This window comes from Anomaloglossus baeobatrachus, chromosome 6 (genome assembly GCF_048569485.1).
Source record: "Anomaloglossus baeobatrachus isolate aAnoBae1 chromosome 6, aAnoBae1.hap1, whole genome shotgun sequence".
In the NCBI taxonomy this organism is placed as follows: domain Eukaryota; kingdom Metazoa; phylum Chordata; class Amphibia; order Anura; family Aromobatidae; genus Anomaloglossus; species Anomaloglossus baeobatrachus.
In genome coordinates this window covers 74,212,274-74,229,210 of record NC_134358.1, presented here as the reverse complement: position 1 = coordinate 74,229,210, position 16,937 = coordinate 74,212,274, and the positions used below count along the sequence as shown (strand labels likewise).

At 49.7% G+C, this 16,937-nt stretch overlaps 1 protein-coding gene across 1 annotated transcript in view; it reads right to left on the bottom strand.

Moving 5' to 3' along the window:
* The window catches only part of VIRMA (vir like m6A methyltransferase associated), a 162,137-nt gene that overhangs the window by 64,377 nt on the left and 80,823 nt on the right, over positions 1–16,937 (bottom strand). The window contains exons 10-14 of the mRNA XM_075353036.1: positions 15,735–15,889; positions 14,947–15,029; positions 13,188–13,281; positions 12,303–12,847; positions 11,972–12,207 (exon numbers count right to left, since the gene is read on the bottom strand). Of these exons, the coding sequence (XP_075209151.1) occupies positions 11,972–12,207; positions 12,303–12,847; positions 13,188–13,281; positions 14,947–15,029; positions 15,735–15,889 (1,113 nt within the window). The remainder of the gene's footprint in view (positions 1–11,971; positions 12,208–12,302; positions 12,848–13,187; positions 13,282–14,946; positions 15,030–15,734; positions 15,890–16,937) is intronic.

Sequence of the window (16,937 nt, the reverse complement as noted above, 5' to 3'; positions counted from 1 at the left end):
CTTGCCCGCCAACAGGTGGTGAAAGGCTAAGAGAGCTAGAAGCACAGCTCTGGTTTCCAGCACATTGATCGAGAGGGCTGATTCGGACGGAGTCCAAGTGCCCTGCGCTCTGTGGTGGAGATATACCGCTCCCCAGCCGGATAGACTGGCATCCGTGGTGAGGATCACCCAGGACGGGGCCAGGAAGGAGCGTCCCTGAGAGAGAGAGGGGCCGAAGCCACCACTGAAGGGAGCCCTTGGTCTGTGGCGACAGAGCCACTAACCTGTGCAAGGAGGAAGTCCGCTTGTCCCAACAGCGGAGAAAGTCCAGCTGCAGAGGACGCAGATGGAACTGGGCAAAGGGAACCGCTTCCATTGACGCCACCATCTGACCCAGCACCTGCATTAGGTGCCTGATGGAATGACGGCGGGGCCTCAGCAGAGAGCGCACCGCCAGATGGAGGGACTGCTGTTTGACTAAGGGCAGCTGCACAAGTGCCGGCAGAGTCTCGAATTGCATCCCTAGGTACGTGAGCTTCTGGGTCGGAGTCAGAGTGGATTTGGGCAGATTGACAAGCCACCCGAATTGGACTAGAGTGGCGAGAGTGAGCGAGACACTCCGCTGACAGTCTGCACTGGATGAAGCCTTGACTAGAAGGTCGTCCAGGTAAGGAATCACTGCCAACCCCTGGAGGTGCAGAACCGCAACCATTGCTGCCATGACCTTGGTGAATACTCGAGGGGCCGTGGCTAACCCGAAGGGGAGAGCCACGAATTGGAAATGTTCCTCTCCGATTGCAAAACGTAGCCAACGCTGGTGTGAAACTGCAATTGGCACATGCAGATAGGCATCTCTGATGTCGATGGATGCCAGGAAATCTCCTTGGGTCATTGAGGCAATGACTGATCGCAGAGACTCCATGCGAAAATGCCGCACCTGAACATGCTTGTTGAGAAGCTTGAGATCCAGGATGGGCCGGAAGGAACCGTCCTTTTTGGGAACTAGGAAGAGATTTGAGTAGAAACCTCTGAACCGTTCCTGGGCGGGAACCGGTACAATTACTCCGTTGGCCTGCAAGGATGCCACGGCCTGAGAGAAGGCGGCGGCCTTGGAGCAGGGGGGAGTTGAGAGAAAAAATCTGTTTGGCGGGCTGGAAGAGAATTCTATCCTGTAGCTGTGGGAGATGATATCCCGCACCCACTGATCGGAGACGTGTTGAAACCACACGTCGCCAAAGTGGGAGAGCCTGCCACCGACCAAGGACGTTGCTGGCGCGGCCAGATAGTCAAGAGGAGGCTGCCTTAGAGGCAGCAGCTCCTGCGGTCTTCTGAGGACGCGGCTTCGTGCGCCAGTTGGGTTTTTGGTCCTTGGCTGAGTTAGTGGACGAGGCCGAGGGCTTAGAGGACGACCAGTTGGAGGAACGAAAGGAACGAAACCTCGACTGGTTCCTACCCTGTACAGGTTTCCTGGTTTTAGTTTGTGGCATGGAAGTACTCTTCCCGCCAGTAGCTTCCTTAATAATTTCATCCAGTTGTTCACCAAACAGCCTGGACCCAGCAAAAGGGAGCCCAGCAAGGTACTTCTTTGAAGAAGCGTCTGCCTTCCCACTCTCGAAGCCACAAGATCCTGCGGATAGCGAGGGAATTAGCCGAAGCCACCGCAGTGCTGTGAGAAGCTTCCAGCATGGCAGACATGGCATAGGATGAAAAAGCTGAAGCTTGGGAAGTTAAGGCAACCATTTCGGGCATAGATTCCCTGGTGAGGGAATGCATCTCCTCTAGAGAAGCAGAGATGGGGGGGGCGTGGCCTGGACGGCAATGTGAGGAGACGTGTTTGTGGAGCTCTCCTGCAAACTCCCTTGATAAATCCCTGAATACCGCTGTTATCACTGCCTCAGCCGGCTGTCAGGAAGATAAGGTGGTGAGGACTTATCTGGGGTGAGTCTGGTGGATGCAGAGAGGTGCCATGGTCCGTCGGTGAGGACTTATCTGGGGTGAGTCTGGTGGATGCAGAGAGGTGCCATGGTCCGTCGCAGGCAAAAAGATAATGGAGGCGGGAAAGTCCCCAGCTCTCAAGATGGTGCCATGATAAGGCAGGAAGCTGAGAAAGTTAATGCAGCCTGTCAGGAGAGGATGCAGATCGTTGCAAGGCTGGAGAAGTTTGCCTGGACTCCAGAGAAATCACTTCAGCATATAGATAACAGAGGTGAGATAGGAGAGGAGGGAGAAGATAATGCCAGCTCTGATGATATGGGGGATGGTGAAAAGCAGCAAGATAAGACAGGAGAAGTGGAGAAAACACATAGTGCAGAGGAGGCTCCAGAAAACCCCACTTTAAAGGACATTTTTGCAGTGGTGTCTTTTTGTAAAGAAGCTCTGACTACCCTGACAAAGCAAGTTAAGGGATTACAGGCAGAGGTTGCTGACATTAAGAAAGACCTCAAGAAAGCCGATCTGAGAACAACGGCTGTGGAGGAGAGAGTGGGGATAACAGAGGATCATATTACAAAACTACAAAAGTCTGAAAAAACATTTGCACAGCAGATAGCTGAAATCATGGCAAAAAATGATGATTTAGAGAACCGCTCTAGAAGAAATAACATCCGAATTGTCGGCATCCCTGAGAAAGCAGAAGGAAGAAACCCCACTGAATATGTAGAAAACTGGCTCAGGGGGAAAATGGGTGCTAATGTCTTATCCAAGCTCTATGCCGTGGAACGTGCACACAGAGTCCCGAGGCAGCCACAACCAGCAGGCAGGGGCCCTCGCACTATGATAGCCAAGCTCCTCAACTACAGAGACAGGGACACTATACTGCGAAAGGCAAGAGACATGGAGGATCTTATGATTGACGGCCAGAGAATTTCCATATACCTGGACTACTCCATTTCTGTTCAAAAGCTACGTATGACTTTTACAGGAGTAAAGAGGCGCCTGCGAGAGATTGGGGTGCAATACTCAATGATGTTCCCAGCAAAGCTAAGAGTGACGGCGTTGGAGCGGGTGCACTTTTTTACAACTCCGGAGGAAGCCATGCAGTGGTTGGACGCAAACGAAAAGCGGATCCGTTTGAAGGAATGAGCTGACTGTCTGAATCTGTAGTGTGTTGGAGAAGGCCGGCTGAGGCTCTACGACATCCTTAGGAGCTTACAGGGGACCCTTCTTGTTTTTTCTTTTTCTCTCCCCTTTTTTTTTTCCCTCCTTCCCTTTGGGATTGATGTAGTATGCAGGGGGAATGCGAAGGGTTTGATGTGAGCTTCGCAGGACATGGGGACTGCCTAATTAGGCGCGGTGGTGGTATTTACAATTTGAGATTCCAGTTTAATTACTGTTCGCCATTTTACTGTTATATTGGTTGAGTGGAATATGATTATACATAGACAGGGTGGGAGTGGAGAATTGTTGGAAAAGGGACGAGTTTTAAAATGTGTCTAAGAGGGGAAGGTGAGGGAGGTAGGGGGGAATTTAGTAGGGATTAAGGTCCAGTCACACTAAGCAACTTACCAGCGATCCCAACAACGATAGGGATCGCTGGTAAGTTGCTAGGAGGTTGCTGGTGAGATGTCACACTGTGACGCTCCAGCGATCCCACCAGCAACCTGACCTGGCAGGGATCGCTGGAGCGTGGCTACACGAGTTGCTGGTGAGCTCACCAGCAACCAGTGACCAGCCCCCAGCGCCGCGTGGAAGATGCTGCGCTTGGTAACTAAGGTAAATATCGGGTAACCAACCCGATATTTACCTTGGTTACCAGTGCACGCAGCTACACGTGCAGAGAGCAGGGAGCAGCGCACACCGCTTAGCGCTGGCTCCCTGCTCTCCTACTTACAGCACACATCGGGTTAATTACCCGATGTGTGCTGCAGCTAAATGTGCACAGAGCAGGGAGCAGCGCACAATGCTTAGCGCTGGCTCCCTGCTCTCCTAGCTACAGCACACATCGGGTTACTTAACCCGATGTGTCCTGCAGCTACATGTGCACAGAGCAGGAGCCGGCACTGACAGTGAGAGCGGCGGAGGCTGGTAACAAAGGTAAATATCGGGTAACCAAGGACAGGGCTTCTTGGTTACCCGATGTTTACATTGGTTACCAGCCTCCGCAGAAGCCGGCTCCTGCTGCCTGCACATTTAGTTGTTGCTGTCTCGCTGTCACACACAGCGATCTGTGCTTCACAGCGGGACAGCAACAACTAAAAAATGGCCCAGGACATTCAGCAACAACCAACGACCTCACAGCAGGGGCCAGGTTGTTGCTGGATGTCACACACAGCAACATCGCTAGCAACGTCACAAAAGTTGTTCGTTAGCAGCGATGTTGCTAGCGATGTTGCTTAGTGTGACGGGGCCTTTATGGACAAGGTTTGGAAAACCCGATGCTTCACGGGAGTACTCGAAAACAGGAAGTGGTGGGGAGCAGGAGGGGAGGGGAGCAGGGGGGGAGGGGGGAAAGGGGTAGGGTAGAGGCAGCATGGGGAGATACTACAAGGTTTGATGGTTTTACTGGGTGGGATAATGGGGGATAGAATTAAGGTGTTGAGTTGGAATATTAGAGGGTTATCAGATAGGTCTAGGAGAGCGGCAATAATTAAATATGTTCAAGACCAGAACCCGTCAGTAATATGTCTACTAGAAACGCATCTCACAAAGGAGACAACACATGTTTTAAATAGGAGATGGGTGCAGAAGGCCTATCATTCCACCTTTTCCAACTATGCAAGGGGTGTATCACTGCTGATCCATAACTCTGTGCAATATGAAGAGATAGAAGTGTATGTGGATAAAGAGGGACAGTGTGTGGCCGTCAAGTGTAAAATATTTGGCAGACTCATGTGTATAGCTGCAATATATATACCACCTCCATATAAGTGCACCAAACTAAGGGAGATGAGGGAGTTCTCTGAGAAGGGGGGAGTAATCCCTTTTTTTTACTGGTGGGGGACTTCAATAATGTGATAGACCTGTACTGGGATAGGAGTAGTAGACCTCCAGGTATTCAGGATAGTTATATGACTTCGTTTGGCACTCTTATTGGGGAACTTGGAATGGTGGATGCCTGGCGAGTGAGGAATGGGAGGATATCCTGCTTCTCTTGTTATTCGGCTTCGCATAACACTCTGTCCCGCATTGACATGGCTCTAGCTAGTAATCTGATGGATTTAATGATAGGCGACGTGCAATATCTGACAAGAGTGATTTCAGATCATAGCCCAATTCTAGTGTCCATACGACGGGGGACCCTGACAGGGGGAAGGAGGGGAGAGTGGAAGCTTCATCCAGCATGGATCCGTCATATTAATATGGGGAATATAGAACGGGATCTTGGGGAATTCTTTATCCACAACGAGGGTAGCACTGGTCCCATGGTGGTATGGGATGCAATGAAGGCATACCTCAGAGGGCTCCTGTTCAGGGATATCTGTAGACGTAAAACACAGACGAGGCAGGATGAGAAAGACAGCCTGGAGGCCTTAGATAAGACGGAGCTGGAAGCAATTCGGAGTAATACTACGGATGCGAAGCAAAATCTTAGGCAGGCGCATGAACAGGTTAATAAGATGCTTTTGGAGAAGGCGGTAAGGAAGCAGGCGTTCCAAAAATTGCATTTTTATGAGGAGGGGGAAAAAGTTAGTCATCTATTATCGGTCATAGCTGCAGCTCAAAGGAGTAGTTCATTTGTGCATGGTATGGACACGGTGGAGGGGACACAGGTCACTGAGGTTGAGGAGATCCTTGGGGTCTTTAAAGATTTCTATCGCACGCTATATTCTTCTAGCGGAGAGATGAGGATGAAGAGGTGGACTCATTTCTTGAGCGAGGTGAGCTTCCGGTGCTGTCTGTGGCGGATAGAGATAAACTGGAGTCACCTATTACTATTGATGAACTGGAGAGCGCTCTGCATGGCATGAGCAATGACAAGGCACCGGGAGCAGACGGGCTACCAGTTGAAATTTATAAACAGTTAGAAGAAATCCTATTACCCAAACTATTGAAAGTCTTTGAGGTGGCGGAGGGGAAGGTGTATTGCCTGAATCTATGAGAGAAGCAATAATAGTGGTAATTCCTAAGGAGGATAAAAATCCGAGGCTTCCAGACTCATATAGACCAATCTCGTTATTAACAGCGGACGTGAAGCTTCTGGCTAAGGTGTTGTCAAACCGGCTGACTGGAGTTATATCTAACCTAATACATATGGACCAATCAGGGTTCATGGCCAATAGGTCGACAGCTGCTAATATCAGGAGATTATATCTTAATCTACAGTTGCCACCTGACAACCCTGGCCGGAGGGTGATCGCTTCGCTAGATGCCCAGAAAGCGTTCGATAGTGTTGAGTGGGGGTATCTGTGGAAAGTGTTGCAGCATATGGGTTTTGGCCCACGGTTTGTAAAGTGGGTGCAGCTGTTGTATAATAGGCCTATTGCTAAAGTTAGAGTTAACGGTATGACCTCCTCAGCGTTTGAGTTGCACCGGGGAACGAGACAGGGCTGCCCACTATCGCCGCTCCTATTTGCTATTGCAATAGAGCCTCTGGCGGCGGCCATTAGGAAATCAAAGGAGATCCATGGATTTAGGTATGGGCATCTAGAGGAGAAAATAGCTCTTTATGCTGACGATTTATTACTTTTCTTGGGGGATCCGTCAGCCTCATTGGATCATGCCATGCAGATAATAGAGAAATTTGGAGAAGTTTTGGGACTGACCATTAATTGGTCTAAATCGAGCCTCTTTAAAGTGGATGGGGAAGTAGCCTGGACAAATGAGGATACTGGGGCTAACAAATTGAAGAGTGTGGACGAATTTAAATATCTAGGTATGCAGATATCTCTACCAGTAGAAAAATACATACAGGTGAACTTATGGCCGCTCCTTAAAAAATTGAGAGCCAAAGTGGATGCCTGGAACAAGCTACATTTGTCAGTTGTTGGAAGGGTTAATTTACTAAAGATGGTAGTAATGCCTAAACTCCTATACATACTGCACAATGCCCCTGTTTGTATTTCAAAGAAAAGATTTAAAGGGATAAACTCGCTGTTTAGGGACCTGGTGTGGGGTAAAAAGCAGCCTAGGGTGCGATTAGAGACTTTACAAAGGCCGAAAGATGAGGGGGGTCTAGCAATCCCAAATCCGGAATTGTATTATATGGCGGCGCAATGTCAACACCTCAGGGGCTGGTCTGATCGAGAGAAAGATGGGGGTATTAAAGAAGTACTGGAATACATAGTGGGTAGAAGTCCATTGGTAATGGGACTAGAGGATGGTGCGGTGGGGCTCCTGGGTAGAACATCTCCTACAATGGCACTTATAAACAAGACCTGGGATAGGCTGAAAAGGGTGAGAGGGGTGACCCGGTTAACTAAGTTTACACCTATCTGGGATAACCGTAATCTCCCGGAGATTCAGAAAATGGGGAATATTGAGGAGTGGAGATGCAAGGGTGTAATATACATGCATCAGATATTGGACGGAGGAATTCTGAAATCGTTCCCGCAGTTACAGTGTGAGTTTCAGTTACCGGCGTTCGGCTGGCTTCACTACAGTCAATTAAAACATGCGATTGCAGCCCAAGCGGCTAAACAAAGTGTGGCCATACAGACTGACCTGGTACTGGAGTATGTGTGTAAGGGCGGAGGAAGCACTAAAGGGATCATTTCTGGCACGTATAAAGATATACTACATACCTTTCTTTTAGACTACCCAATTAAAGCTAAATCTAAATGGGAGGAGGAAGTTGGGCCGATAACGGAGGAGGTGTGGGAGAGTATCCTGGAGTATGTCCCTAAACTTTCCATGAGCGAACCGGCCAGACTGTCTCACCTATACGTGATTCACCGGGTATATAGGTCTCCCTTACTGATGTTTAAAATGGGGTTGAAAAGGAATTCGGAGTGTCCAAGGTGTCAGGGATCTGACGCAGGTATTTTTCATATGATGTGGTCTTGTCCGAGACTGGTCTCCTTTTGGACTAAGGTTATCCACAAGATAGGAAGAACATATGGGTGTGTCCTTCCCAGAAAACCAGTGATATGCCTATTGGGATATGTTGAGGAGCTTGGGGTGGAAAATACTATGAAAATTGCCATTGCTAGGCTGCTGTATGCGGCAAGAAAGGTAATCGCCAGGTCCTGGATTAAAAAAGACCCCCCGACCAGGGGAGAGTACATTAAAAGGGTGAAATGTATTCTTCAGCTGGAACAGGGAGTGTATGAAAGAAGGGGGAATGTTAAAATGTTTGAGAAGCTCTGGTCTCCTTGGCTGCAATGCGAATAAGACGAGTGATGGACCAGTAAACTGGTCTGGGACCGGGATGGCCGTCTGAGACCTCTGATGTGTGTGTTTTGTTCTATTCGTGTTACTAGTTGTTCCTCCTGCCCAACGGGATGGTTCTATAATGCAGTTGGAGGGTATTCTAAGTGTGTACTAAATGGGATGTAGTATCGGGGAGAAGTGTTGCTGCCGGGGTGGGGGAGGGGGAGTTAAAGGGGTAATAGATGTGATAATCTTAATTTGGACGCCGATTTGTTATTCTGTTGTATGTGCTCTGTTTTAATAAAAAAAAAGTATCTGATTTAAAAAATAAAAAGAGAAGCAGAGATGGCTTTGAGAGCCCACACTGCTGCAAAAGATGGGGAGAACGAGGCCCCTGCCGCCTCATATACAGATTTGGCCAGAAGGTCAACCTGGCGGTCAGTGGAATCCTTAAGAGAGGTGCCATCAGCCACTGATACAACGGTCCGGGCTGAGAGTCTAGACACCGGAGGGTCTACCTTTGGTGAATGAGCCCACTCCTTGACCACCTCTGGTGGAAAGGGAAAACGGTCATCAGAACCACGCTTTGGGAAGCGTTTGTCAGGACAGGCCCTAGGCTTGGTCACAGAGGCCTGAAAACTGGAGTGGTTAAAGAACACACTCCTTGTCCTCTTAGGCAAGGTAAACTGGTGCTTTTCTGCCAGAGAGGGTTGCTCCTCTGATACTGGCGGATTGAGGTCCAGTACAGAATCAATGGACGCAATCAAATCACTAACATCTGAGTCACTTTCGGACAGATCAATGGGGCACATGGAGGCCGCCTCCGAGCCCCCAGTAACGGCATCCTCCTCATCCTGCGAGTCAGCTCTTGAATCAGAGCCGCGGGACGAGGAAGGAGAGGGGACCCTGCGTCTCCTTTTAGGAGGACGGGGTCTGCCAGATGAAGAATCCTCTGTGAGCTCCGCTGAGAGAGCCCTAGCAGCAGAGGCGTCCTGAGAAGGGGGCTGATGCATGTTCAGCAAAGTCCGGGACAGCTGTCCCATGGAGTCGGCAAAAGACTGGGAGATTGACCTAGAGAAGGATTCTACCCAAGCCGGGGGTTCAGCCACCGGGACCACTGTGGGTGCGATTCCAGGCTGAGGTATTGTCAGGTTAGAGCAGGCATCACAATGTGGATATGTGCTCGATTCAGACAGTATGAGCTTACATGCAGTGCATATAGAGTACAGCCTTGCACCCTTGCTCCTTGTGTGAGACATGCTGCTGAAGTGGGGGCTCTGAGCCAGAATGACCCCCAGAGAGTATATAAGCAGGTCCACAACCGGAGGTTGTGGCTTACCAGACCGTTTGTGTGCCCTCCAGATCCCACAGCCCGGACCCCCAGACAGATTAGCAGGGATGCTGCAGCCAGCGCCGATCGCTGAGAGAACGCTGATAAAATGGCGCCGGAGCGAGGAGAGGGGGCGGGACCTACTCTGAGAGCGGGATCTGGAGGGCCAAGGAGATTTACAGGGGAGGGGACATTTACTCAGAGAGGAGTGTCCCTCCCCTGTGCCGAACGGCCGTTGGGCGGAGCCGCACTGTCCCTCTGCATGATTGACATGCAAGGGCAGTGAAATCGAAACTAGGCCTCCGGCGAAGCCGGGGCCTAAATTTAAGCGATGCGGCCGGCGCGCAGGCACCATCGGCGCGGTTCTCAGGTGACAACCAGAGAACCGGCCGGAAATGTCAGAACAGTTACACAGCACACTCTCCCCAACAATAAAGTACAGTGGACCCCCCGAACATAAACGTCTCAGATACTTAGCTTGTGAGACGCAGGGTTTCAAGTCCCTGGGGATGAGTGCTCCGTCCAGCAGGATCCTGAAGGGCTGCGGATGGAGACCGGTCTCCTGCAAAGCAGGGAGAACCGTGCTGGCTCCCACTTCAAGCCAGAGCCCGAGGGATGGTGAAGGAGCGCGGCATGTAAAGGCTCCAGCCTTGGAATCAACCTTAACAACACCGCCGACACAGTGGGGTGAGAAGGGACATGCCGGGAGTCCAGGCTTGGACCCGCTTTTCTTCAAAAACTTTCCAAAATGAAAAATCAGATGAGAATGCATGTGTGGATGTATGCCTCCTGAACACAAAGCAATGAACTGGCTAGATTTGGTTATCCAGGGGGTGTATATGCTCAGAGGGAGGAGCTACACTTTTTTAGTGTAGTACTTTGTGTGTCCTCCGGAGGCAGAAGCTATACACCCAATGTCTGGGTCTCCCATAGGAACGATAAAGAAATAGCTGGTCACATGCAGGGCAGACGTTCTAGCGTTTCGACTGAGTCTTAAGCCTGCTTTACACGTTACAATTTCACATGCGATATCGTATGCGATCGCACCCGCCCCCATCGTATGTGCGGCACGTTCAATTTGTTGCCCGTGTCGCACAAACTATTAAATCCCGTCACACGTACTTACCTTCCATACGACCTTGCTGTGGGCGGTGAACATCCTCTTCCTGTAGTAGGAGGGACGTTCAGTGTCACAGCGACACGTTACAATAGACACGTTACAATAGACGTTACAATTTCACATGCGATATCGTATGCGATCGCACCCGCCCCCATCGTATGTGCGGCACGTTCAATTTCTTACCCGTGTCTCACAAACTATTAAATCCCGTCACACGTACTTACCTTCCATACGACCTTGCTGTGGGCGGTGAACATCCTCTTCCTGTAGTGGGAGGGACGTTCAGTGTCACAGCGACGTCACACGGCAGCTGTCCAATAGAAGCGGAGGGGCGGAGATGAGTGGGACGTAAACATCCCGCCCACCTCCTTCCTTCCGCATTGCAGGCGGGACGCAGGTAAGATCTGTTCGTTGTTCCCGGGGTGTCACACGGAGCGATGTGTGCTGCCTTGGGAACACTGAACAACCGGACGTTCAATTTTTAGTAATTGAACTACGTGCATGCGATCAACGGTTTTTCGTTCCATCGCACGCAAGTTTCACACGCTACAATATCAGTAACGATGCCGGATGTGCGTCACTTATGACGTGACCCCGCCGACACATCGTTAGGAGTGGGCAGCCCGCAAGTTAATAGTTATCACAATATCCTGAGGGGGTCCCTGGAGATACTCCTGAACCCTAATATTTGATCTCCATCAAGCATTATAGCCAGGATGCTCAGATCTATGCTACTACAGTATATGTAGGGCGCCGTGCCATTACATTTTAGGCCGGTTTCACACATCCGGCATTCCACCGCTTCGATGTGTGCTACAATAATGAACAGGAGGGAAAGGTGGTGTGCTAATAAGGAGATCACCAAAACAATAGTGGGCTCCTTATTAGCACACCACCCTTCCCACCTGTTCATTATTGCTGTTTTCAGATGTGCATTTGGAGTATTCCATTCACATTGCCTTAGTGCCCTCAAAACTTTTTTCTTATGATGTGTGCTACAATGGCATCGCGGCAAGCTCCAGGCACATGACAGCATGCCGCGATGCCATTGTACTGTACTGGAGTGTGACGGATCCGGCAAAGCGGCGAAATGCCAGATGTGTGAAACCGGCCTTAGCTGTCCCAGTTACTGGAAAACTGGCTACAGAGGAGCAAATACAAGAGGGAATAGCTAGTAATGCCATTCTCTAATTTACTTGTATTAACGTCACAAAAAGTGAGCTGCGGTTTCAATCATTTTCCCACTTGCGCCAAGTAGAAATATGCAGCAAATACACAGGAGGAACCGGCCGTACCTCTGCAGGTCCTCCACAATCAGATCCAAGACTGTGCGCATAATTAAGAGGGCGGTGGGTGAGGCCAGGTCACACAACTGAATACTGACGCGTCTGATCAGATGCTGCACAGGTTGACACGACGTTCCGGAGAAGGACCTGACAATGTCCTGCAGGAGCCTGGCGTGTACGTGTAGATGCATGCTCCATAGCTTCCTAGTGTTCAAAGCCACCGCAATGTCCTGCGGCTCAATAGCCTGAAACAGAAGAGAAAATAAACGTTATTCTCTAGAATTAGCTTTGCCCTCTGATCTGAGCACAAGTGACTAGATGACACCGCCAGCACGCTCACCTGGGTGGTCTGCATTGGTAGTGGGAAAGGAAGAAGTTCAGACAGAATGACTAGTCCAGAGAAAAAGCCTTCTGGTATTTTTAAGACAGACGGCAGCACCTCTTTAAGCATCAAAGACCAGGTATTGTTGGCAAGAGTTTCTTCTGAGATGGTCAACTGTTCATTGACTCCTTGGGTAAACGTCAGTAAGATATCTATGATATTGCTCTGAATTTTCTGCTCCTCTCCGTCCAGTCTTCCGGTAAGAGGTATGGAGCATAGGAGCATGTGTAATGTAACCAGAGTGGACGGGACCCGCATGTCCTTAAACTCAAAGGAGCCACCCCTTAAAAGCTCCGTGAGCATAGTCTTGAGCAATGATAGAGTGCATCGGGCCGAAGAGATGGTTATTGCTTTGTACAGCATGGTCCCAAGGTTGACATGCAGCCTCCAGGGCTGGATGAGGATGGTGTTCATTTTCTGAAGGATCCGAATGAAGGTGTCGAGACCCTCAGCAGAGAAGAGCTGAATGACAGCGAGATTCCACTTCAAATCCTTCTGCTGTCCTGAAAAGGAGAATATATAACAATATAAAATCTGTGTACACACCTGCAAAATTGTGAAAAGGAAAAAAAAAAAAAAAAAAAAGTGTTTACTTGAAATGTGTTAAGTGTTCAAAGAACTAGTGACGACCCCCATTTCAGACCATTCCGGAGGAAGGAGCGAGAAAGATCCGACCGAGCACATGCAGGAGGAAGGGGCACAAAAGACTCGGCCGAACATGTGCAGAAGGAAGTGGCGCAAAAGACTTTTTCTTTTTTTAGTACTTAGACCCTATAGGTTTTCCTCCTGGCAGGAAACCTCATTATGCAGGAGGCCTTTATAAAAATAAATGCCTATAGTTACCTTCAATAGGAGCAGGTGGACAGGCCACATAGCAGAGCACCCGGAGAGCCGTCAGCAGGCCCACACCTTCAGGAGCCATCAGATTGTCCAGATTCTGAAATGATCATAAATCAATTAAAGGAATTGTCCAGTTTTCACTGTTATTTCCTCATAGGCTTGTAGAGAATAAAATTCAGCTTTCACTCATCCTCGGGACGTCTCTCTGCCAGTGCTCCCATGTTTATTCTTTGGCTGCAGCAATGAGGCCACTTCTTCGTAACTGATGCAGCCAATCACTTTGCTTAGCTGATGTATCACTGAGAGAAGTGATTAGCTGCAGTGCTGTCGTCATCATCATCACAGCTAACGACCGAAGCAGTGGAGACATTGTCAAGTGACCGCTTGCGAACAACATTACCAGAATCGGAGAAATGGCAGCAGAGGGGAGAGAGAGTAAAAGCTCGGTGTGTTATTGTATACGTTTCAAACTACCAGGGTAAACTATGTGTGTGTGGGGGGGGGTATAGCATTATTTGGGTCCTATACAAAAGGCATATTGTCATGTCTGTGCATTCATCTGCTGACACAGATCAAGGATTGGAAACTAAAGGTCCCTTTACAAATTTGGCAGGCTTGCTGGCTCCGTGCTTTAGAGCCTGCAAGTGGCAAGGACAGCTTGTGCCCCTGCCATTCTGCACAGGCCAAGCCCAGCCATCATTCGTCACTAGTTACAGAGAGCAGCCCTTATAAGTCGCCTTTCACACCAGCTTGCAAAGATAACCGACCAGATAGAGGTGGCCCGTGACATTGGTGACAAAAATCCCTCCATTCTTGAAAACGGAGAAGATTTTTAAGACAAAGGAAACTGCAAAGCACTCTGCAATTTTAACCATAAAATAAGAGGTCTCTTTTATCGATTGCTTGTGGAACCTCGCTTTACGAATAACTTTGTGTGCGAGTATTCCGCTATACAAGCAAAGCTTGCTGAAAATTTGTAACTCAGTTTACGAGCAAGCTTTGCCGTACGAGCAAATACTCTCCGCACACACTTCCGGTTCCGTACTTCCACCGCGCTCTGACCCGCTATTTCATCGCGACCGATGCTGGAGTTTCTGCTGCCAGAGCACTGGCAGGAACCGCTTGCCTCTGATTGGTCAGCGCTCTGCCTTTTGAGAAGCGGATGTGTATCGGGTAACCATAGCGACTATGGAGGAACTTCCGCTGTCTGGCCAGTGCGTTGCCTTTGAGAAGCAGTTGACAGTGGAAGTTCCTCAAGAGTTGCAATGGTTACCCGATACACATTCCCTTCTCAAAGGCAGTGCGCTGACCAATCAGAGGCAAGCGGCTCCTGCCTTTGACGTCAGCGCGCTGGCAACGGAAGCTCCAGCATCAGTCGCTATGGTAACTCGATACACATCCTGTACTGGCGAACTACAAGAACCATGAAGCTGGCAAGAGAACGGAGGGTAAGGTGAGCATAATGTGTGTGTGTGTGTGCGCGCATGGGTGTAATAGCACAGTAGGAGACCAGGATGGGACATTGAACAAGTTGTGGAACGAATTGTCTGAGCTTGCATTATTCCCTATGGGAAATCTTGCTTTGCTAGACGAGTAACTTGGTTTACAAGCACACTCCCAGAACGGATTGTTCTAACCTGCAGATCTGATAATCTACAATGGTCTAATATACCGCAACCTCGCCCGAGGTGTCAGATGAATGAACTTGATCACACTGTAAATCCAAGCTGCCAAAACAAGACGAAGACCGGGCATCACTCACCTGTTTAATGTAATCGATTAGTCCGGGGATGCAATTGATCTCAAATCGAATATTTTTCAATGGCTCTAACCACTTTGAAAGCTCTGAAAAAAGAAAGAAAACTTAAAGGCGTGTTCCCATTATTCAATGTTTTCTCCAGAGGATAACACTCTGATCAGAGAGAGCCCAAGCGCTGGAACCCCCACCCAACCTGAAAAGGGGGCACTGGGACGCTGTAATAGACATGCCACAGCTCCAATCATTCTCTGTGGGGCGGGGAGACAGCCGGGCGGCGGGGAGACAGCCGGGCGGCGGGGAGACAGCCGGGCGGCGGGGAGACAGCCGGGCGGCGGGGAGACAGCCGGGCGGCGGGGAGACAGCCGGGCGGCGGGGAGACAGCCGGGCGGCGGGGAGACAGCCGGGCGGCGGGGAGACAGCCGGGCGGCGGGGAGACAGCCGGGCGGCGGGGAGACAGCCGGGCGGCGGGGAGACAGCCGGGCGGCGGGGAGACAGCCGGGCGGCGGGGAGACAGCCGGGCGGCGGGGAGACAGCCGGGGGCTTTGCTTGGCTTTCTCCCGCAGTCCCATAGAAAAATGATTGCATGGGCGGCAAATCGGGGCCTCGTTTTCGGGATCAGTGGGGATCCTACATTTGGACGCTCAACAGTCAGAGAGTTATCACCTTTCCTGTGGATAAGTGATGACTTTCTATGTTGGGAGTGACTCTTTGTGACATTTATTGTGTGCCAATCAGACATGTCAATATAGAAGAGGTGCATTAGGCCAGAACTAGGGGCTACAAGCGCTTACCCTGCAGCTTGGCATTATTCTCATCTTGCTTACACAGCTTCAGCAGAGGCGCAGAATGAGCCTCCAGCATCTGAATATCATTTGTTGTTTGCACGACCAGGAGCACGAGCAGACAGGCGTAATTATACGCAACAGACTTCTTTGATTTTGTATCCCTGAAAAAAGAAGTCACAATTGTTTAGCTCCTGTTCCCCGATAGAACGATTTGGTTATATTGAAGATGACATTACATATGGCGGTATGTTACAAAAGAGGAGATTAGCTGTGGCGGTATAGTATAAAAAAGGGGCTTTGACATGGCGGTATAGTATAAAAAAGGGGCTTTGACATGGCGGTATAGTGTATAAGAGGGGCTTTGACATGGCGGTATAGTGTATAAGAGGGGCTTTGACATGGCGGTATAGTGTATAAGAGGGGCTTTGACATGGCGGTATAGTGTATAAGAGGGGCTTTTACATGGCGGTATAGTGTACAAGAGGGGCTTTGACATGGCGGTATAGTGTACAAGAGGGGCTTTTACATGGCGGTATAGTGTATAAGAGGGGCTTTGACATTGCGGTATAGTGTATAAGAGGGGCTTTGACATGGCGGTATAGTGTATAAGAGGAGCTTTGACATGGCGGTATAGTGTATAAGAGGGGCTTTGACATGGCGGTATAGTGTATAAGAGGGGCTTTGACATGGCGGTATAGTGTATAAGAGGGGCTTTGACATGGCGGTATAGTGTATAAGAGGGGCTTTGACATGGCGGTATAGTGTATAAGAGGGGCTTTGACATGGCGGTATAGTGTATAAGAGGGGCTTTGACATGGCGGTATAGTGTATAAGAGGGGCTTTGACATGGCGGTATAGTGTATAAGAGGGGCTTTGACATGGCGGTATAGTGTATAAGAGGGGCTTTGACATGGCGGTATAGTGTATAAGAGGGGCTTTGACATGGCGGTATAGTGTATAAGAGGGGCTTTGACATGGCGGTATAGTGTATAAGAGGGGCTTTGACATGGCGGTATAGTGTATAAGAGGGGCTTTGACATGGCGGTATAGTGTATAAGAGGGGCTTTGACATGGCGGTATAGTGTATAAGAGGGGCTTTGACATTGCGGTATAGTGTATAAGAGGGGCTTTGACATGGCGGTATAGTGTATAAGAGGGGCTTTGACATGGCGGTATAGTGTATAAGAGGGGCTTTGACATGGCGGTATA